The 18,932-nt window shown below is 37.6% G+C and overlaps 1 protein-coding gene across 4 annotated transcripts in view; it reads right to left on the bottom strand.

Annotated features, from left to right (window-relative positions):
* The window catches only part of phtf (putative homeodomain transcription factor), a 171,564-nt gene that overhangs the window by 100,156 nt on the left and 52,476 nt on the right, over nt 1–18,932 (bottom strand). For 3 of the 4 annotated variants that reach the window (XM_089098552.1, XM_089098549.1, XM_089098551.1), the window contains 3 exons: nt 15,841–16,070; nt 6,690–6,864; nt 3,977–4,088 (listed from right to left, as the gene is read on the bottom strand). In XM_089098552.1, the coding sequence (XP_088954678.1) occupies nt 3,977–4,088; nt 6,690–6,864; nt 15,841–16,070 (517 nt within the window). The remainder of the gene's footprint in view (nt 1–3,976; nt 4,089–6,689; nt 6,865–15,840; nt 16,071–18,932) is intronic. The other variant, XM_089098550.1, reaches the window with a different exon arrangement.

The raw sequence follows: 18,932 nt of genomic DNA, 5'->3' as shown, positions 1-18,932 counted from the left end.
AGAAGAACAGCCAAGGCCCTGGGTATTTTTTCACAGTTGAAAAAAGTTTGAAAGAATAGGAAGATAAGTCTGCAAACAAGATTAATATTGGAAGCTACAGTGAAGAAGCGGTCAAGCATGGTTCTTAAGCGTGGGCACTCCGAAAAACGGAGAAAGATTTGCTATATGTTTTTCAAAAAAATTGCCTACGGATTGTTTTGAGCACCAGACTGATTAACCGTATCTCAAACAGTAAGCTGAACGAAAAATGTGGTTAAATCCTAATTTATAGGGCTATAATAAAAGATAGGCTGAGATGGCTAGAGCAAGTTCTGCAGATGAAGGATGACAGATTGCCAAAAATGTTCCTTGTCACCCAATCGTCTAGGGCCAAGTGAAAAGCAGGTTGCCCCAAATGGGGTGGGAGGATGTCGTAAGGAAAGATTTAAGGGAAATGGGAACATCCTGTGATGGTGTAAGAGGGAGGATTTGATTAGATTGGGATGGAGGAGCGTGCGTAGCTGTGTTGGCTTCAGGCAACTTGGTACTGCAGTGAGTTGTTAGTCATGTAGTAGTAATAGTATACGAAACAGAAGATGATTTGAACATACAGCTGTTAAATCAACTGCAAAATTAGCAACGTAAAGAATTTTGTATCTTCCAATATTCAAAATACCAGCAAAACTTGTCAAAGACGGAAAACATTACAAACAAAATCTAAATAACATTTAAAACCACATATTTTGAATATCCATACACCCGTACAAAACATCTATATCTACTTCTTACATTAAAAATTTAATCGCAGAGGTTGTGGAATGTTTCCCAAGCTTGTGGAATGTTGTAGAATTAACTCAAAGCAATTATAGATGTAAGTGACAGCTGAAAGTATGGTCCATATAAACATTATTTGAAAAAAACTACGTTTTCTAAAGAGTTAAAGAGGCTGAGTCACAAGTTCGAACCTTAAAACGTACAGGGATTAGGAGGTGCAGTTGGGGGGCTGCCGCCCCCAAACCCCCGCTTCCGTATATGAAAGGGGATGTGCCCTCCTCAACGCCTCGCTCTTTACCCTAAGGTTTTTATTGTAAAAAAAAAAGAGTTGTGAGAAAGTCAAACTTTAGCGTAAAGAGGCGTTGAGGAAGGCACAGCCCCTTTCATATACGGAAGCGGGGGGTTGGGGGCGGCAGCCCCCCAACTGCACCTCCTAATCCCTGTACGTTTTAAGGTTCGAACTTGTGACTCAGCCTCTTTAACTCTTTAGAAAACGTAGTTTTTTCAAATACTTTCTGCACGTTTTTGTACAGTTTATTACTTATTATTGCTTGACTAACTGTTATCTGATCTTTTCAGGAGTTAAAGATGGGGGGCTGCCGCCTCCCAAACCCCCGTTTTTGAAGATTCTTGTGTTAAGGCTTTTAATTCTTGAATACTCAAATCAAATGCACAGTAAGATTTTCTTTCTCAACTTTTTTTCGAGCATGCGGGTATACGGCATGTTATCAAACCAGTGGAGATTTACCTTTAACCCGAAGGCCGACTGTGATATTCTTCTGGAGACGCCTGTTGAGCCGAAGGATTTAATAGATTGGATTTAAAAAAGAAACTGAGTTTCTTTTTTAAACTTTAAATTCAGTATATAAAAAATTTTCTCTAACAAGGAATCGAACCCAGATCTTCCGCCTAACAGTCAGGAACAGCGACCATTGTACCACAGAGACACTTGTTATATTATTTTAGTCTCTTGTATCTATTTTTGACGCAAGCAAATCCCCACAAAACTTGATATTTGGTTTTTGGAAAATAGGTAAGGAAGGATCGGATTGAGCTGAAATTTAGAGGATAAGCTCCCAGGCCCCGGGAAAGCTTATCCTCTAAATTTCAGCCCGATCGGACAACGTTAAAGGGGGGCTGTGGTGGGAAAAATTAACATGGGCTCTTATAGGAAAGCGACGTTTTTCGTAAATGTAAATTCGGGGGATAATTTTTTCGGTCTGAAAATATCAAAAGGCCCTAACAGGTCAAATTCCGCTTCGAATGAGTCCTCATTCACCCAGATTCGTTGCCAACTGTGGCCTGTAGGCGTGGCTGATAAAAAAAAAAAAGAGAAATGAACTTTAAGTGGCTATGTTTGGTTTTTGGAAAACAGGGAAGGAGTGATCGGATTGAGCTGAAATTTCGAGGATAAGCTCCCGGGCCCTAGAAAAGCTTAACCTCTAAATTTCAGCCCGATCGGAAAACGTTAAAGGGGGCTGTGGTCAGAGGGTCGAAACTTCCGGCCCAGTTCTACCTATGAAGATAAAGTCGGAGGGGGGTGAAATTTTGCAAGTTTCTTAGTTTGAGATTGGGCTACAAAATGTGATCACCGCTGTGTCTCTGCGACCGCGGAAATCGCTTAACATTGTGGTGGGTCGCCTCTTTAAAGAGGCACAAGTGTGCCTCCTTGATTGCTATCATAGCATGTTTTGACAATCTCAAATTAAAATGAACCGTCTGAATTTCTTACTAATGAAACTACTACAGCCGAAACAAGTCACCATAATACTAAGCTGCCCGAGGTCAACACAGTCTCAAACACTCCCACTCCCATCTACTCTGTCAAATCTCTGTCTTGTCTCACGCTAAGCTGAAAGAAGCTAACAAAAAAAACTGCTGCAGGGACTGATATCAGACAAAAAAAAACTGATATCAGACAAATACCAAATATATGTATATATGTAAAAATACATTCTCATTAATCCACTGCAATTTCTGCCTATAAGCCCAGTTTTCAGTACAGACTCTTTTTGAAAGTTTTCTGCTCCTCATAAATTCATAAATTTGTTTTCTTTCTCTCTTTCTCCTTCTTCTCTACATCAATTGCTGGATGTTGCATTAATAAATAAGTAAACGTGTTTTTCATTCCCAATAATACAGGCTATTAAACTTTTTAGGGGATACTTGTATTAATTTATCATTTTGTATTTTTGTAATATTGTCTTGAATAGATTTTATTTTTTTTTTCAAAAAGGCTGAAAACTATAGACAATTTTAATGATTTTTTTTTTAAAAAATATTTAAAGCTATAGGCGCTAAAATTATAGGCGATTATAAGAAAATCATTCGAACGTTGAGATTGCAGAGAGGGGTCTTTATACGATTAGGTAAATTCATTCTTGTCTGTTTACAGGTCTACAAAAAAGAGTCAGAGTAAGGAAAAGGAAAAGAAACGAACTGAAAAACACAAAGACCAAAAGATGTTTAAAAACGTAAAGCCTAAAAACCACAAAATTTACATTCGTGTTGAACACATCGCACTCTACACAATAAGTGAAATTTAACGAGTCGGGAAAAGAATAAATAAAACCATTGTTGCAAATAACCATTGTTGTTATAAATAAACCATGCTGCAAATCTACACAATAAGTGAAATTTAACGAGTCGGGAAAAGAGTATTCTTATAAATAAAACCATTGTTGCAAATCAATGTGAAACTTACTAAAAGCTGCAAATAACGACAAAATTCCGAACAAACCTACAACTCTTTGGTTTCGACAGCGAAAACCAAAGTGGCGAAATATACAGCGCGTGAGGCATAGCTAAGCCAACTTAGCGTACAATACATCTTAGAACTTAGAACTACAACAATACAACTTAGCGAATACAAGTTTGCGGTTTTTTTTGGGCAGAGCCCAATTAGCAAAAACAATTTTATATAAAACTTCGGATCAGAAGTGCCTAGGACTTTGGGAAACTTTGGGAAAATTTGGGAAATGAGAGATTTATATATTTACTATATGTATAGATGAACAGAGCAACACATAGAAAAATTTTGTTGGATCTGTACCAGAGCATTGACTTTGTTTGTTTTTTTTGGGGGGGGGGGGGGTAAATACTAAAAAAGGGATTTCTTGGGTACATGGCTCGGACGGCGTTAGTTTTGGTGTTTCCCTTGGTGTGTAGAAACGTGCTGTATCATTGGTTTTCTAGTCACTTGACAAAAACTTTTAAAACTGACCTTATTTTCTCTCTTTGGCTGAATGCTTGAGATTTTGAGGTACCTCCTCCAGCCTCCTCATTATATCCTTCATTATTACTCGTATCCAAAGAGGATTTGGATCCACTTGCTGCTGCAATAGAAGACAGAGAAAAAGTGTTCACTTAACTTAAACTGATGAATTAAAAAAAGAGATAAAAGAATTTAAAATAAATTAAACAAAACAAATAAATAAAACAAAACAGGTAAGTAAAAGCAAATAAAAATAAAACACAAATGAGAAAAAAGGAGATTAAAAAATTAGAGATTAAAGAGAGAAAATAACTAACATTTAAACGCAGCATAAAGCTGCCTGACGTCACAGCAGAACAAAGAGGTGTCAGTTCATAAACCTTTCTGACTAACCGTATTTCAAACAGCAAGATGTAAGAAAAATGTGGTTCAATCCCAATTTCTAAGACTATAATGAGAGAGAAGGTTAAGATGGTTAGGATATGTTCTGAGGATGAAGGATGACAAATTGTCAAAGATCGTCATTGTCAGCCAACCATCTAGGGCCAACAAAAAGCAGGCCGTCCCCAATTGGGGTGGGAAGAGAGCGTAAGGGAAAATTAAAGGGGAATCGAAACTTCCCAGGAGGGTGTAAATAGGAAGGAATTGAATAGACCGGAATGGAGAAGCATGCGTAGCTGTGTTGGCCTCAGGCGGCTTGCTGCTGCAGTAAGTTATTAGTAGTAGTCGTAGTTCATGGTTATGTTAATCTCAACTTAATGAAAATGACGGTTGAGCTAACCTTAGCTTTCAAACATTCAAACTTTGACATTTCCTTTACGTTACATTAACACATACCGGATTCAAAAAACCTTGAAGGTGATGTGGCACAGACCCCACAAAAATTACCGCTTGAGAACCGTATTTTGACGCCTGAATATCCTGAATATTTGACTATTCAATCTGAATATATGAAGCCTGGGCATTTGAAGTGAGCACAAACAACATTTTCGTTTTGTGGAATAATCGGGGGGGTACAACACATGCCTTGACTCAAGGGAGAAGGCCTTGCAACAGACAAGTGTGAACCAAAAGTCCCTGAGCTTTATGCACTGCTCTGCAAAAAGGTTTTCTGTTTATAAACACAACAACAACAAACCAACAAAAAAAAATGCCAAGGAAAAGAGATAATTTTTCAACATGGTTTAAATTTTAAGTTTCAGCTTTTAATTTTTGAATATTCCACAAGCTTTTTATTTTAGGGTTTATGTTCTCAGTGTACGTTTCTGGCATGCTATTTTCCTGCAGTTTTAATGTTTGAACGTAAGACGACAATTTCCCAATGATTCAACAGGTGAGATTCAGCTTTACTCATCTACTAAATTACATTTTGAAATTGACTCTGCATCTTTCAGACTGAAAAAATCCACCAGAAACGTATAAAAATAGAGGAATTTTCTTACTGCTCAGCAAGTTCAGATCATTCTTTAAGCACAAGTTTAAATTCTATCACAATTCTGGCTCAATGAATGGATAGATCTAGAAGTAACAAATTCAATTACGTAAGTACCCTGTCCTTTCAGTAAAAATTTACAGCCATAGGCTTGTCACAAAATAGCGTGTTTCGAAGGGTTTCACCACATGTTTCACCTTAAAATATTTATACAACGTATAAATACTTCCACAATTACCAGGTTCTGCAAATCCCACCTTAAACTTTTTATCCCTTCCCATCAACAGTCAGCAAAATAAAATCTGTAACACCATAGCTACACACAGGGGAAACGGTCAAGGGTCGAAGGGAAAGATTTCCCTCCTCTGAGCTTGTCCAAAGACACCCGCCCAGGTAGGCCTGAATCAGCAACGACCCTCTACCCCTGCTCTCACTAACAAAAACACCTAAGCAGAGATTAAGAAAATACAAAGCTACCTCATGGTTTCATTTGATTGGGGGGGGGGGGCAATTTTTAAAAGGTCACTCTGTTTTAATTTTAGTCAGTTCAACTGAACTAATTTATTTACGAGGTACTATTTATAAATAATATTCAAAAACAACCTCCCAGGGAATGCGCCGGAAAAAACGCGGCCGTAATACTTCGACTCTCAACTGATATATCAATCCCTTAAAAAAACAAAAAAAAAACAAAAAAAAAACAAAAAAAAATCAAAATTGTCTCTCTCATAACATCCTAGTCATAAAAACAGAAAAAAAGAAAGAAAAAAATTTATCAAAAAAATCCAAACAACTATAAATCATCGAAAAAAAAATACTTTTCAAACTTATTTTTAAATAACCAATGTACAACAGCCATCCGAATGCCACTCGGAATATTATTCAAATTACGGGAGGTAAATACCGGATATTAAAACTGGTTCGTGTAGCGTCTCGATATTCGACTAGAAAATCATCAGCATTCCTAGTATCATAGGAGTGAAGGGCACCAAAAACACGGAGGAAAATACTAAAAACGGAAGGAATACATTATTTCAACCATTTCAAATATAGTCTTTCAATTATTGTATATACTGAATAATGATATATAATTAGTAATCTATTAAATTATATTATATAACTAAATGACATATTTGAAGTAATGTGTTAGTACATAATTCCAACATTAATAGGCGAAAAAACAGCTTAATGGGCCAGGAAATTCAAATATAGTCAAAATTTCAAATAAATGGTACTGTGACTAATTCCTAATTATTAATTAGTACATATAAAAGATTTGGATCTTCTTACTTAATAATGTACGTCTGTTTTCAGACAGAGTTCTCTTCTGTCGCTTGGGTTTTTTTCCCCTCAGTTTCTTCCTTAGTCGAGGCGACGCTGAATGCCCAGCAACAATTTGACAAAGTATAAAGGTTAAGATTAACATCATTAACAATGGTACGCATATCTCCACAGGACTTATTCCCTACAAAAGAAAATTAATGAAAAAGCAATATTCACTAAAAGAGTAAAATTTCCTGTCCCTAAACCGGAAGTAGTCTTTATTAAAACTTAAATCAAAATAAATTTATTTGCTTCATTAGTGCTAAAACCTAATCTTTTATAATGTACCTTAGGTAGTATCAGTTTTACCAGAACTTCATGACATTTTATTTACCTATTTTATTACCCCATTTATTATCTTTTTATTTTTGAAGAACAATTGAGCTTGGCGTATATCACTTGTAACACAGGTAGATAAATCCCAACTTATCCCAACTCCGTTTATTGCTTTAACGCCTCCTCTCCTCTCAGTGATATAATAATCTTTTTCACTTAGTTTCAACATTTTAATGTGACCTACACTAATTTAAAGCTTCTTTTAGATTTAATTTGGTTGGCCAAACATAATTGATGAAGATAAGGCATACTACCATAAATTTCAAAACCACAAAAAATACCATTCCCGGTTTACAGGGTGCCCTTTTCCCATAGGGCACCCCTTTCACCGTAGAAATACATAAATAACACACGAATAATTTTTTTAAAACTTTGTTCTCAATCAACTGTACATCATCCTCCATCCTTTAAAAGGATGGCAGTGTTTTCACTATCCCCCAAACTTTCTCGGGATTTCCCTGAAATTCCCCGGATAAAAATCGGATTAAGATAGAGACATTTATTATTATTTTTTTTTTTTTTTTTTTTTAAAAATTAACGGCGCAAGGTACTTCAAAGTATCTGATATGCCGCTATTCATTTAAGTCGTTCAATGGCCTCGAGGTTTTAAATTTCTATTTAACCTTCTTTTGATGGTGTTAACAGAGGGATTTGCAGGGATAATATCCACATGAATATCGTTCCAGAAAGATGTGCAACGCCAGATGAAGCTTTTCCTCAAGTATTAAGTTATCGGTGTATCCTCCTTTAGATAATTGGACCGAGCTGTGTGCCTTCGTGTCTGCCTTGTCGGCTGGACAAAGGGGGGCACAATTCGAGAGAGCTCGTCTGAGGGAGGCGAATTCATGTACTTGTAGAATTATAACAAACAAGCAACAACTACACCTTGAAGGACACCCCAAGAAGCAACAAACTTGTCCAAACGTGTAAGGGGTGGCAAAATACACACTAAAGCAATAAAAATCTAAATATCAGTTCGCAACATACTTCCTAATCCACACCATATACCTTAAAACAAAACAATTTGGTCATATATACTATTATTTTCATATCCCAAAGGCCATAATTATTGAAATTATAACCCAGATTATCTGGAATCTGCCTGAAAATTAACAGTGGTAAATACAACGACAGTTGTATTTACGCTGACTTAGAAAGGAGACTTGGAATTATGGGGGCAGGGGAAAACCTTTTTTTTTCTAGTCTCAACCAAACAATGTACGCTAAGTTTTATTTTTTATGCCTATTCTCCGGTAGGCTATTCGGCTACGCAGGGGTGAGAATCGTCAGTTTTGTGAGTGTGTAGACGGGGGGGGGGACAGATGAAATAGAATCGTTATGTGGAGAAGGAACAACAAATATTCTTTCAAAATAGTATGTGCATTTTTTTAAAGTTAAAACCATAACGACCGTGTTCAAAGGTTTAATTAAGTGGCGATGAATGTTATACACAGTTTGGTAAGTATGCCCTGTTTTGTCTCAGGGCTCGGGGGCCTAGTTGGTACTCTTGGGAAGTTTTCATTTTTTGAAGGGGAGAGGTAAGAGGACTTACCTCCTCCCATGGGAAAGGGGCAAACTATCCTCTCTTCAGTCATCACAAAACATCGTATGCTACAGTTTTTTCGCCTGCCGTCTGCCATGCTCTTTCAATAGTTAAAAGAAAACTAAATAAATACAATATAAACAAAAAAAAGACACATAAACAAAAATCACAAACAATAAAACTATACAAAATATTAAAATAATTTTAGCGAAGGTCCTTTTCTGGTGTCGTATACCAGGTATTATAAATTAAAGTGAATAGTCCTATTTGCGAGAATACTACTACTACAACTACAAATAACTCACTGCAGCACCAAGCCGTCTGAAGCCAATACAGCTAGGAAAGCTCCTCCTCCATCTCCCTTTATTTAAAACCTCCCTCTTAACACCCTCCCAAGCAGTTCCAATTTCCCTTAAATCCTTCCTTAAGACCTCCTCCTACCCAATTGAGGAACGACCTACGTTTGGTTTGGCTATAGATGGCTGGCCGAAAAAGACGAGATTTAGCATTCTGTCCTCTTTCATCCGCAGAATATGTCTTAGCCATCTCAACTTGTCTCTCATTATAGCCCTAGAAAGCGGGACAGAACCACATTTTTCGCACATCATACTGTTTGAAATACGGCCAGTCAAACGGATATCCAAAATAATCCGTAGGCAATCCTTTTTTAAAATGTCTGACAGATCCTCCTCCGTCTTCCAGATCACCCACGTTTCAGATACATACTTGACCACGGTCATCAATGTAGCTTCCAATATTCTAATCTTCATTCGCAGACTTGTCTTCCTATTCTTCCAAACTTTTGTTAACTGTGAAAAAACACCCTGGGCCATCACTATTCTACTTTTAACATGTTCATTGCATACACCATCTTTACGAATAATGCTACCTGGGCAAGTTAAGCTATCGAATTGATCTATCTTCTCGTTACCCAACACCACCTCTTTACCTACTTATTCCCGGTCTGAGCAAATTAGTCTAGTCTTCTCAAGATTAATTTTCAAGCCTGTTTTTGAGGCTTGAGCTCTCAAAACCTCCAAAAAAAACTCATTTTGCTAACATTTTCATCTAGGACGCTAAAATCATCAGCATAATCTAAGTCCAGGAGAGTTATACTTTCCTATTTGATGCCATGCTCTCCCATATCGACTGAACCAAACGCTTGTTCATAATATATAAATGTGATGACCTGAGTGGCCTAGATGAAACTATTAGCAAAAAGAAAATTTTTTTGAGGTTCTGACAGTTCAGGATGCAAGAACAGGTTTGAAAATTAATATTAAGATGACAAAGTCGTCAAGACTGGGAATAAGCGAGGGTGAAGAGGTGATGTTGGGTAACGAGAAGATGGATCAATTGGAAAGCTTTTTTGATTACCAAGGTAGCATTAGAAGTATAAATTTAGGATGCAGTGTGGGAGCTCCGAAAGACGGAGGAGGATTTGTTTTCCAGAGGAACTGTATACGGATTCTTTAGGGTACCCGTCTGACTAACCATATTTAAAAGTGTAAGCAGCAAGTTCTATCCCGCATTGTAGGGCTATAATGAGAGAAAGGTTGAGATGGCTAGGATACGTTGAGAAGACGAAGGATGACATTGCCAAACACCGTTCTTTGTAGCCAACAATTTAGGGCCAAACGAAAAGTAGGTCGTCCCCGAATGAATGGGAGGAGGTCGCAAGGAATGATTGAAAGAAAGTGAAAATTCTTAGGAGGGTGTAAAGAGGGAGGCTTTGAACAGATTGGTATAGAAAAGTGCGTGCGCAGTTGCGATGGTCTCAGGCGGCTTGGTACTACAGTGAGTTGTTAGTAGTAGTTAGTAGTAATACAAGGAATACAACACAAACCACAATATAAAAAAAAATAAAGAAACAAAATAAGCTAAACTAAAAAGCTTTAGAGTGACACGCTGTTTCTATAGGATGACAATTTTTAGCAACGAGCAGAATCAGCAATAATCGTGACAGTAAAGCCTCAATTTCACATTTTGACCAACATTTTTTACTTTGACCAAAACTTGCAAAAGTCTTGTTGGTAATTCAGCATATAAAAAACATCCTTCTTTGTATAACCCTTTCCAGTCAATCTCGGACTGTCGGTCAGGCTCCAGCCACCTTTTGATCGTCTAATCATATAGATTGAAACTCTATGAATAACTCAGATTTCCCCAAGGTGCAAGATAACATCACAGTGAGCTATATTCCACTTAACCAATTCAACATATAGATTTCATTTTAACTGTCCTTGGTAACTTGCAAACTGAATACTATACTAAATTGACCAAACAGTATCGACTCTAAGAAAATTCCAGCAGCAAAATACTATAATATAAATAAAGATAATAAACATTTATTTTTAACCCACTTTTATGCAAAAACGCGGAGTAAATTACACACAAAAAAACAATAAAGACAAAAAATACACAACTTAAATCTTTATCTCAGACAAAAACACACGGATAGTACTGTGGTTTAGACCCAGGGATTCAAAAGTACGTCTTATTCGTTGCTTGATAGTAATTTGGCCCTTCTCATATTTGGCCCTTCTGATAGTATTGAGCTATTTTTGCTTGATAGTATTTTAGCCCTTCTCATATTTGTATTTGGCCCTTCTGATAGCAGGGGTCGGCCACGACGAGGTGCACGAAAAAAGTGACTTTAGTTACTTGAGGACACCAAAAAAGTGACAAAAAATGACTGCTCAGAAGCCGTCAGAGCATAGTCAGGTGGATTACAAGGATCAAAATTACTACCATAAGATCCTCACAGGCCAATGAGAGCCCGAGAACTTACGGACGGAAAGGCTGAAATCCTTATGTTTTTCTTCAACTGATTTTATTTACTTATACAAAACGATAACTTCGGTAAATGTACGACTTCGATTATGGCACTAGGAACGAAAACTGATTTATTGAAAAACAAGCGTCCGCCACGACTAGGTATAAGCAATCACTAGATGTTGCGTCATCACTTCTTTGACTTTTCCGAAAGGCGATCAATTAGTTCAGATTTCCTCTTCAGATCAAGTACTTCAACCAATTCAGCATCATCTACCCTTTCCCTTTCTTCGGAGCAAGCTTTTAATGCTGCTTCCAGCATACTTTGAGCAAGACCAATATTCAGGAAGTCCTTTTCTTCCGCAGCTTTCTTCAACCATTCCCCTGCCTCTCTCAGAAGGGTATCGCCTATTTTCTTTTGCTTAACCATCTCTTTTTTCGTACAACGTCTGACTCTATGTCCGCTACTTTCTGCTTCTTCCACGCCATCTCCTGGATTTCTTGTTCAGCAACTTTCTTCTCAGCTTCAAGCTTCTCTCTCTCTGATTCTTCCTGTCTTCGTTCAATAAGGTATAGTTCATAGCTGGCTCTAGCTGATCTAGCCAGACAAAGCAGCTTGTTTGTGATCAGCACACGCTCTGGTCTGTTTTCATAGTCGCGGAGCACATCCGCAGCAAAAGCCTTAGCATTCAGTGTCCGCTCTTCTGTACACGCTTGAAGGCTAGTCACCAGCAGAGCTGACCGAGAAAATCCTCTCTCTACGCCTGCACTTCCATGAGAGAGCGACAGAGCTGCCCAGACGATCCAACCTAAGGTCTGATATTTGGTTTCACCAGATGGCGTCTTCAGTTCCAGGATCTTTTGCCGATAGCTGTCAATTCGAGTACTCTCCGTGGGTGGCAGCACAGGATCTGACTGTAATAAGAACCATTCTCCCTGGACTTGCTGAATGTCCGTCTCAAATGGAAGTTCTCTCGCGATGTGGAAGACATCACTGCAACTCGTTCTTTGGCAATCTGGACTGGGAGGGCTTAGGCAGGTAAGGCTTCGGAAAAACTCGTTGTTCAGAGGGCATTTTGTCAGCAGGTAGTGTACAGCAGCTTTAATATGCTTTCTAATTCTCAGGAAAAAAAATTCCTGTGTTTCAGAATAACGAATCCAATCTAAGAATCCAGGGCAGCCAGAACCCTTTCATTACACAAGGGTTGCTGTAGGTAAACATCTGCAATACTAACTAAACCTTCAAAACCACTGAGGATCTGGAGATTGACATCATTAGCCGGCACAATCTGCCCAAAAAGAACTGTGCATAACCGGCTCAGCTAAAAGTATACCACATTAATTAACGACTCCTGTCGTTGAAATACACCGGTAAAAGCGGTGAAAGTTGCTGCAGAGCTTACAATAAACTCAATTTCGGTTTTCATTGTTTGCTTTTTTAGCCATTTTACAATTTTCAAATATTTTGCATTTGACATCAGGTACTCCAGACAATTTTTCTTTGGCACGAATTCTAGAAATATTCTATCCATGCAGGCCACTGTTTCACCAAGCGGCTTGCTGCTTCCCCTATGGTGAGCCATCTTCTTTTTTTTTTTTTTTTTATTCAAATATTCACGGCGTGGGGACGTGCCGTGGCCATCCCGTGAAAAATTGGTAAACAGCGATGATCATATCAGAGCACTCCTCACCAAGTTCTTGCAACCCTTTCAGGAATGCATTATGCACTGCATGAATGTTGCAGGTTCCCATATTCAATAGGTCTTTTGAATACCTTTTTCTCTTTTCTGAGTCTACGATGGGCCACACTTTCTTATTGACAGCTGGGCCATCACTTGAAAGCATCAGCAATCTCTCAAGTTAAAAGTTCTTCATCTTCAACACCGCAGGATTTTCTTACTCAGATCTTCACTGGTTGCATGTCCCATATAATATATCTGAAGATGCCGACTAGCCACTTGTTTCCGCTCTTTTGACCAGTATCGAATTCTTATTTGGAGCTCCTCTACCCCACCATTGTTCGTTGTTTCATCATATTCCAGCACAAAGTCAGATTTCTGGGTGTCTTCGACTAGAATTTCTCGAAAGTACGGATAAATAGCGTCCGTCAACAAGCATGTCATTTTTTTAGCATTTAACGTCAAGCCTTCTGGTACAGCATCAGGGAACATTGTTCGGAACACCTCGGCAATATGATCACATGAAGCTGCAGCAAAAGAACTAGCAATAGTCTTTAAAACCCAAACTATCTTCGCCCTTGACGCTGCATCCTGCTCGCGGAGCATTTCCAGATTCTTTTATGGTATGCTATTGTCACTCTGTGAGTTTGGGGGGTTTCCGGTTGGAGGTGATGCAGCGAGTCTCAACTGACGCTGGTTTAACATGAAAGAAGCATTCTTTTTGTGATCTTGTGCGGCTGCATGTTGAAGAAGGGCCTGGAACCCTTTCTGGCAGCTGAGTGTCTTTTTACAAACTTTACAATAGAACGAGCTGTCACTCCCTTTTGTGTACCACTCTTTCACTTTATGCCCAGCACCGTCTTCCCTACGTCTTCCTTACTCTCCAATAATTTTGTCTTGCCCATTATTTTACAGCGACCTAAAACAAGAATGGGTTTTAGGACAGAATTCGAAAACATATAAAGCTAATACAAATACAAACTGACAAAAACAATAAAAACACGAATTTAATCTTACATTTTTGACGTCCTCAGACCTGTGGGCATGCATGCCTTTAACAGGAAATGATCTAAAATCAAAGAAACTGGCTAACACTGAAAACATACAGAAGGAATCTCAGCCGAAATGTCCATTTGCTAAGCAGTCAGGCAAGAAAGGATGCAAAGAACACCAAGGGCTTGAAAAGAACCCCAGGCAGTTATGGTACGGTAGAACAAATTCAATCTATCATCTTATCTGCAAAAGCCTAGATCTTAACACACACACACTAACCACGTCTATCACAGCCATAAAGATTGTGCGTCTTTAAATACAATCCAAACTATCAAAAAAAGATTTACCTTTTTTATGAATTATGCCACAGTCGACAGTCGACTATAACATACTGTTTCAGCAAAAAAATTAGGTCCAAAACATCGATAAAAGTAACTTTAGTGAAAAAATGACAGAAATAGTGACAAAAAGTGACAGGTCCACAAAAAAGTGACAAAAGTGACAAAAAGTGACTGCGGCCGATCCCTGTGCTAGTATTGGGCTATTTTTGCTTGATAGTATTGGGCTATTTTCGCTTGATAGTATTTTGGCCCTTCTGATAGTATCGGGCTATTTTTGCTTGATAGTATTTTAGCCCTTCTAATAGTATTGAGCTATTTTTGCTTGATAGTATTTTAGCCCTTCTGATAGTATTGAGCTATTTTTGCTTGATAGTATTTTAGCCCTTCTCATATTTGTATTTGGCCCTTCTGATAGTATTCGGATATTTTTGCTTGATAGTATTTTGGCCCTTCTGATAGTATTGAGCTATTTTTGCTTGATAGTATTTTGGCCCTTCTGATAGTATCGGGCTATTTTTGCTTGATAGTATTTTAGCCCTTCTAATAGTATTGAGCTATTTTTGCTTGATAGTATTTTAGCCCTTCTGATAGTATTGAGCTATTTTTGCTTGATAGTATTTTAGCCCTTCTCATATTTGTATTTGGCCCTTCTGATAGTATTGGGCTATTTTTGCTTGATAGTATTTTGGCCCTTCTGATAGTATTGAGCTATTTTTGCTTGATAGTATTTTAGCCCTTCTGATAGTATTGAGCTATTTTTGCTTGATAGTATTTTAGCCCTTCTCATATTTGTATTTGGCCCTTCTGATAGTATTGGGCTATTTTTGCTTGATAGTATTTTGGCCCTTCTCATACTTTCATACTAAGCAATAATTTCGTATTAAGCAACTCAAAAATGTCAGTGTCACTGAATAATATCACATGAAAAATGTCACTGAATAATGTCAGTAGCAACAAACTTCTCAATAATGTGTGAATTACGATATGTAGTCGGGTATATACTACATATCGATATGTAGTAGGGAGGTACAGCATAAATTTGCAATATTCTAAAATAAGAAATATGGATCTGTCGCAAATTCTTCTTCTTCAGCGACGAATACATACCAGATAAAACAAGACAGACTGGTCACAATACGTGCAGGTGATTATCTCTGTACAGTATTCAATTTGTGGTTTGAACACGTGAAAGTATTGCCTGGCAATTGTTTGGTCTAACTGAGTTGACCTTGGAGTAATATCGTCACTTCTCTTGTAATTTTGCTGTTGCTTCCTTAAATTGGTTGCTGACATACTGCTGTTACCTTTGAGCTATTGAAGCAGATAAACATATTCACCTATTCTATAAAGTGAGCTAGGAACATGGTACTACTGTTTACCCTTCAAAGAATATAATAATGAGAATGAAATATAGAAAAAGTAAGAAAAAAAAGGAAGAAGCTGATACATACTTCAAAATAAAGTTTCTGGGTATCATTATTTGCACCTCCCGCTGTCAAGAAATATAATGCCATTGAACTCATTTGAATGATATAGATGGCGACAAGAAACCAATATGCCTTCGGGTGAGTATGTCTGCTCCACCAGTTTCTGTACAATGGAAGCAAGAACAGCTTAAAGAATGACTGCCGACAAATCGTGAGAAAACCATGCTTTGGCTTAAGCTTAGGAAAGGATGTGCCTGAAAGTGAGACAGTTTTGAATTCTAACACAAAACCAACATTTTTGCCTATATTTATTGCTACAGGGTCTAAGAATTCTCCACAATTTCTATTTCCAGCCTCCAATTTCCATTTTCAAAGACATAGGAAATAAAATTGGGAGAAGTGATGTTCAGATGAAATAAGGTCATGGAATTCAGATTACATCACTGCAAAATTTAGTTGCCATTTCTTGATGAATTTTATACTTTTAAGAAAAACTCAAACAAAACGGAAAGGTCTATTACCCCCGTACGTACAGCCATATTCAGCGGTTACCCAAATCGACACCCATCCCTCCTACTTAATTGATGGAAAGATGTTTCTCCCTCCCTCCCCCCAAATTCAACCTTGGATAGAAGCTTACATATGCCAGTTTAGGGCACTTTAAAAAAATTGTATCAATTTGTAAAATCTATTCTTCAAATTTTCCTAAGAGAAACATTTCAAACAAACAAGTCCTCACCCTAGTGAACTGGGCTCTCATAGCTCTCCAATCTAAAGGATATTAGGGGATTTTGCCTCAAGAGGGGGTCAACACATTAAAAAAATGAAACTCTAGCTAAAAGAATTTATCGCTTTTCCAACATTCCCCGGGGTTCTTCCTATGTGCAATACGATTTTAAATATTCCAATTAATCAAACAGTTTTGTTTATGCTAGTTACCATAGACAAATGTAATTTAACTTCAGTTCTAAAGGAAAGTAATAATATCATCTTATTTACGAGCTTAAATACTAAATATTAACTTGGATTTTAATTATTCACGGAAATTCATCAGAAGACAGAGCAGATAATAAGACTTCAGTGGAAATAATCCACCAAGGCCATGCGGCTTCAAAAGAAACTTCTGATTCATATTTATTTGAAGTGATACTATGACAGGTGAACTTGCTAATCCCGACCGTGATAACTAGGAATAAACTAGGACTATTCTCATCTAAAAGTACATATTTATAGTAAAAAAAAAATATAATAGTCTTAAATGGTTGATAGGAAGTGAGAAATTGTGAAAAATATAGTCCGGGGAATTTTGCTCATTTTCTTATTGAAACTGCTTTTTTTCAAGAAAAATTTGGTTATTCAGCTAGAATTTCCGATTTCCTGGAGAAAACTTTGTGGGACTCAAAATTTTGGCAATTTCACACATAATTTGAAAAAACAGAAACACTGCAGATAACTAAAAAAAATAATATGAAAGTATAATGAGTATTAATCTGGATTAGTACTAAAATACCCTTCAAATTTCTACTACTACCCATTTTCAATTATATAGGTCATGTAACATTTCCAAATTAATCCAGATTAACCATAGCAATTATACGGGTCAACAGTTAAGTTTTAAATATTGAACAACTACCTTATTTCGTAATTTTACTCCATTTTACTCCAGATTCCTAAAATACAGTCATAATTTTCCGGGAACAAGGGCCAGGTTCAAGGGGTTGCCCACTCTTTGTCACCTGGTGTACGTCTCGGAGTGCCACTTGTTCGGTCACGAAACGTATATGCACAACCCGCGTCCCAAATGGAACATTTCTACCCCACGTAACAAGGTGTACGGGGTATTTTAAAGTGGGTCGGCTAGATTTACCTAATGATTTGGGGATGAAAATAAAACCTTGAAAAGAAAAACCTTTCCTGCTTTAGATTTTAAATGAATAGACCAATACATTTTCTGGTTTTATTTTATTACACATATTTTATTATTTCTACTACTACTACTACTACTAGCAACTCACCGCAGCACAAAGCCGCATGAAGCTAACACAGCTACGCACGCTGCTCCTTCATCCTAATCTATTTAAATCCTCCCTCTTTATAACCTCCCAGGAACTTCCCATTCCCCTGAAATATTTCTTAATGACATCTTCCCATCCCCAACCACGGACGACCTGCATTCCGTTTAGTCCTAGACGGTTGGCCGAGAAGGACAATCTTCAGCAATCTGTCACCCTTCATCCACAGAACGTGCCCTAGCCATCCCAACCTTTCTCTCATTATAGCCCAAAAAAGAGGAATTGAACCACATTTTCCGTACAACCTACAGTTTAAAATACAGTCAGTCAACCGGGTACACAGAACAATCCGTAGGCAATTTCTCTAAAAAACATCTAGCATACCTTCATCCGCTTTTCGGAGCGCTCATGCTTCAGAACCATGTATGACGACTGTCACAACTGTAGCATCGAATAATCTAATCTTAGTTTGCAATCTTATCTTCCTATTTTTCCAAACTTTTTTTTTTTTTTACTGTGAAAAAATACCCTGAGCCTTGACTATTCTACTTTTAACCTCTTCACTGCTCCCACCTTCTTTACTAATAATACTACCGAGGTAAGTGAAGCTGTCCACCTGATCAATCTTTTTGTTACCCAACGTCACCTTTTGATCTTCACTTATTCCTAGTCTTAGCGACTTAGTCTTCTTAACATTATTTTTAAAGCCTATTCAAGGACCTTGAACTCACAAAACCTCTAAAAATTCAATCATTTTGCTCACACTTTCATCTAGGATGCTTGAATCATCAGCATAATCTAAGTTCAGGAAAGTTTTTCCTCCCCATTTGATTCCGTGTTCTCCCATTGCCTTTCCTGTGCTCCTTAAGACAACGTCCATCGACATAATCCGTATAAAGGGGGATAGATCACAACCTTGCTTAACTCCTTATTTAATATGAAACCAGCCGCACAACCTCATTTCCTACCTTAACCGCAGCAGTGTTATTCTCGTACAAAGCTCTAATCAACTTATTGTATTTGTCTGGTATGTCAGAAAAGGATAAGACCTTCGTTAAAACTCTTCTATCAACATAATCGAACGCTTGCTCATAATCTATTAAA

This window comes from Artemia sp. Qi Xiang Cuo, chromosome 13 (genome assembly GCF_049724085.1).
Source record: "Artemia sp. Qi Xiang Cuo chromosome 13, ASM4972408v1, whole genome shotgun sequence".
Lineage (NCBI taxonomy): Eukaryota > Metazoa > Arthropoda > Branchiopoda > Anostraca > Artemiidae > Artemia > Artemia sp. Qi Xiang Cuo.
Note: the sequence above shows the minus strand (reverse complement) of the source record. Positions and strands in the feature narration are given on the sequence as shown.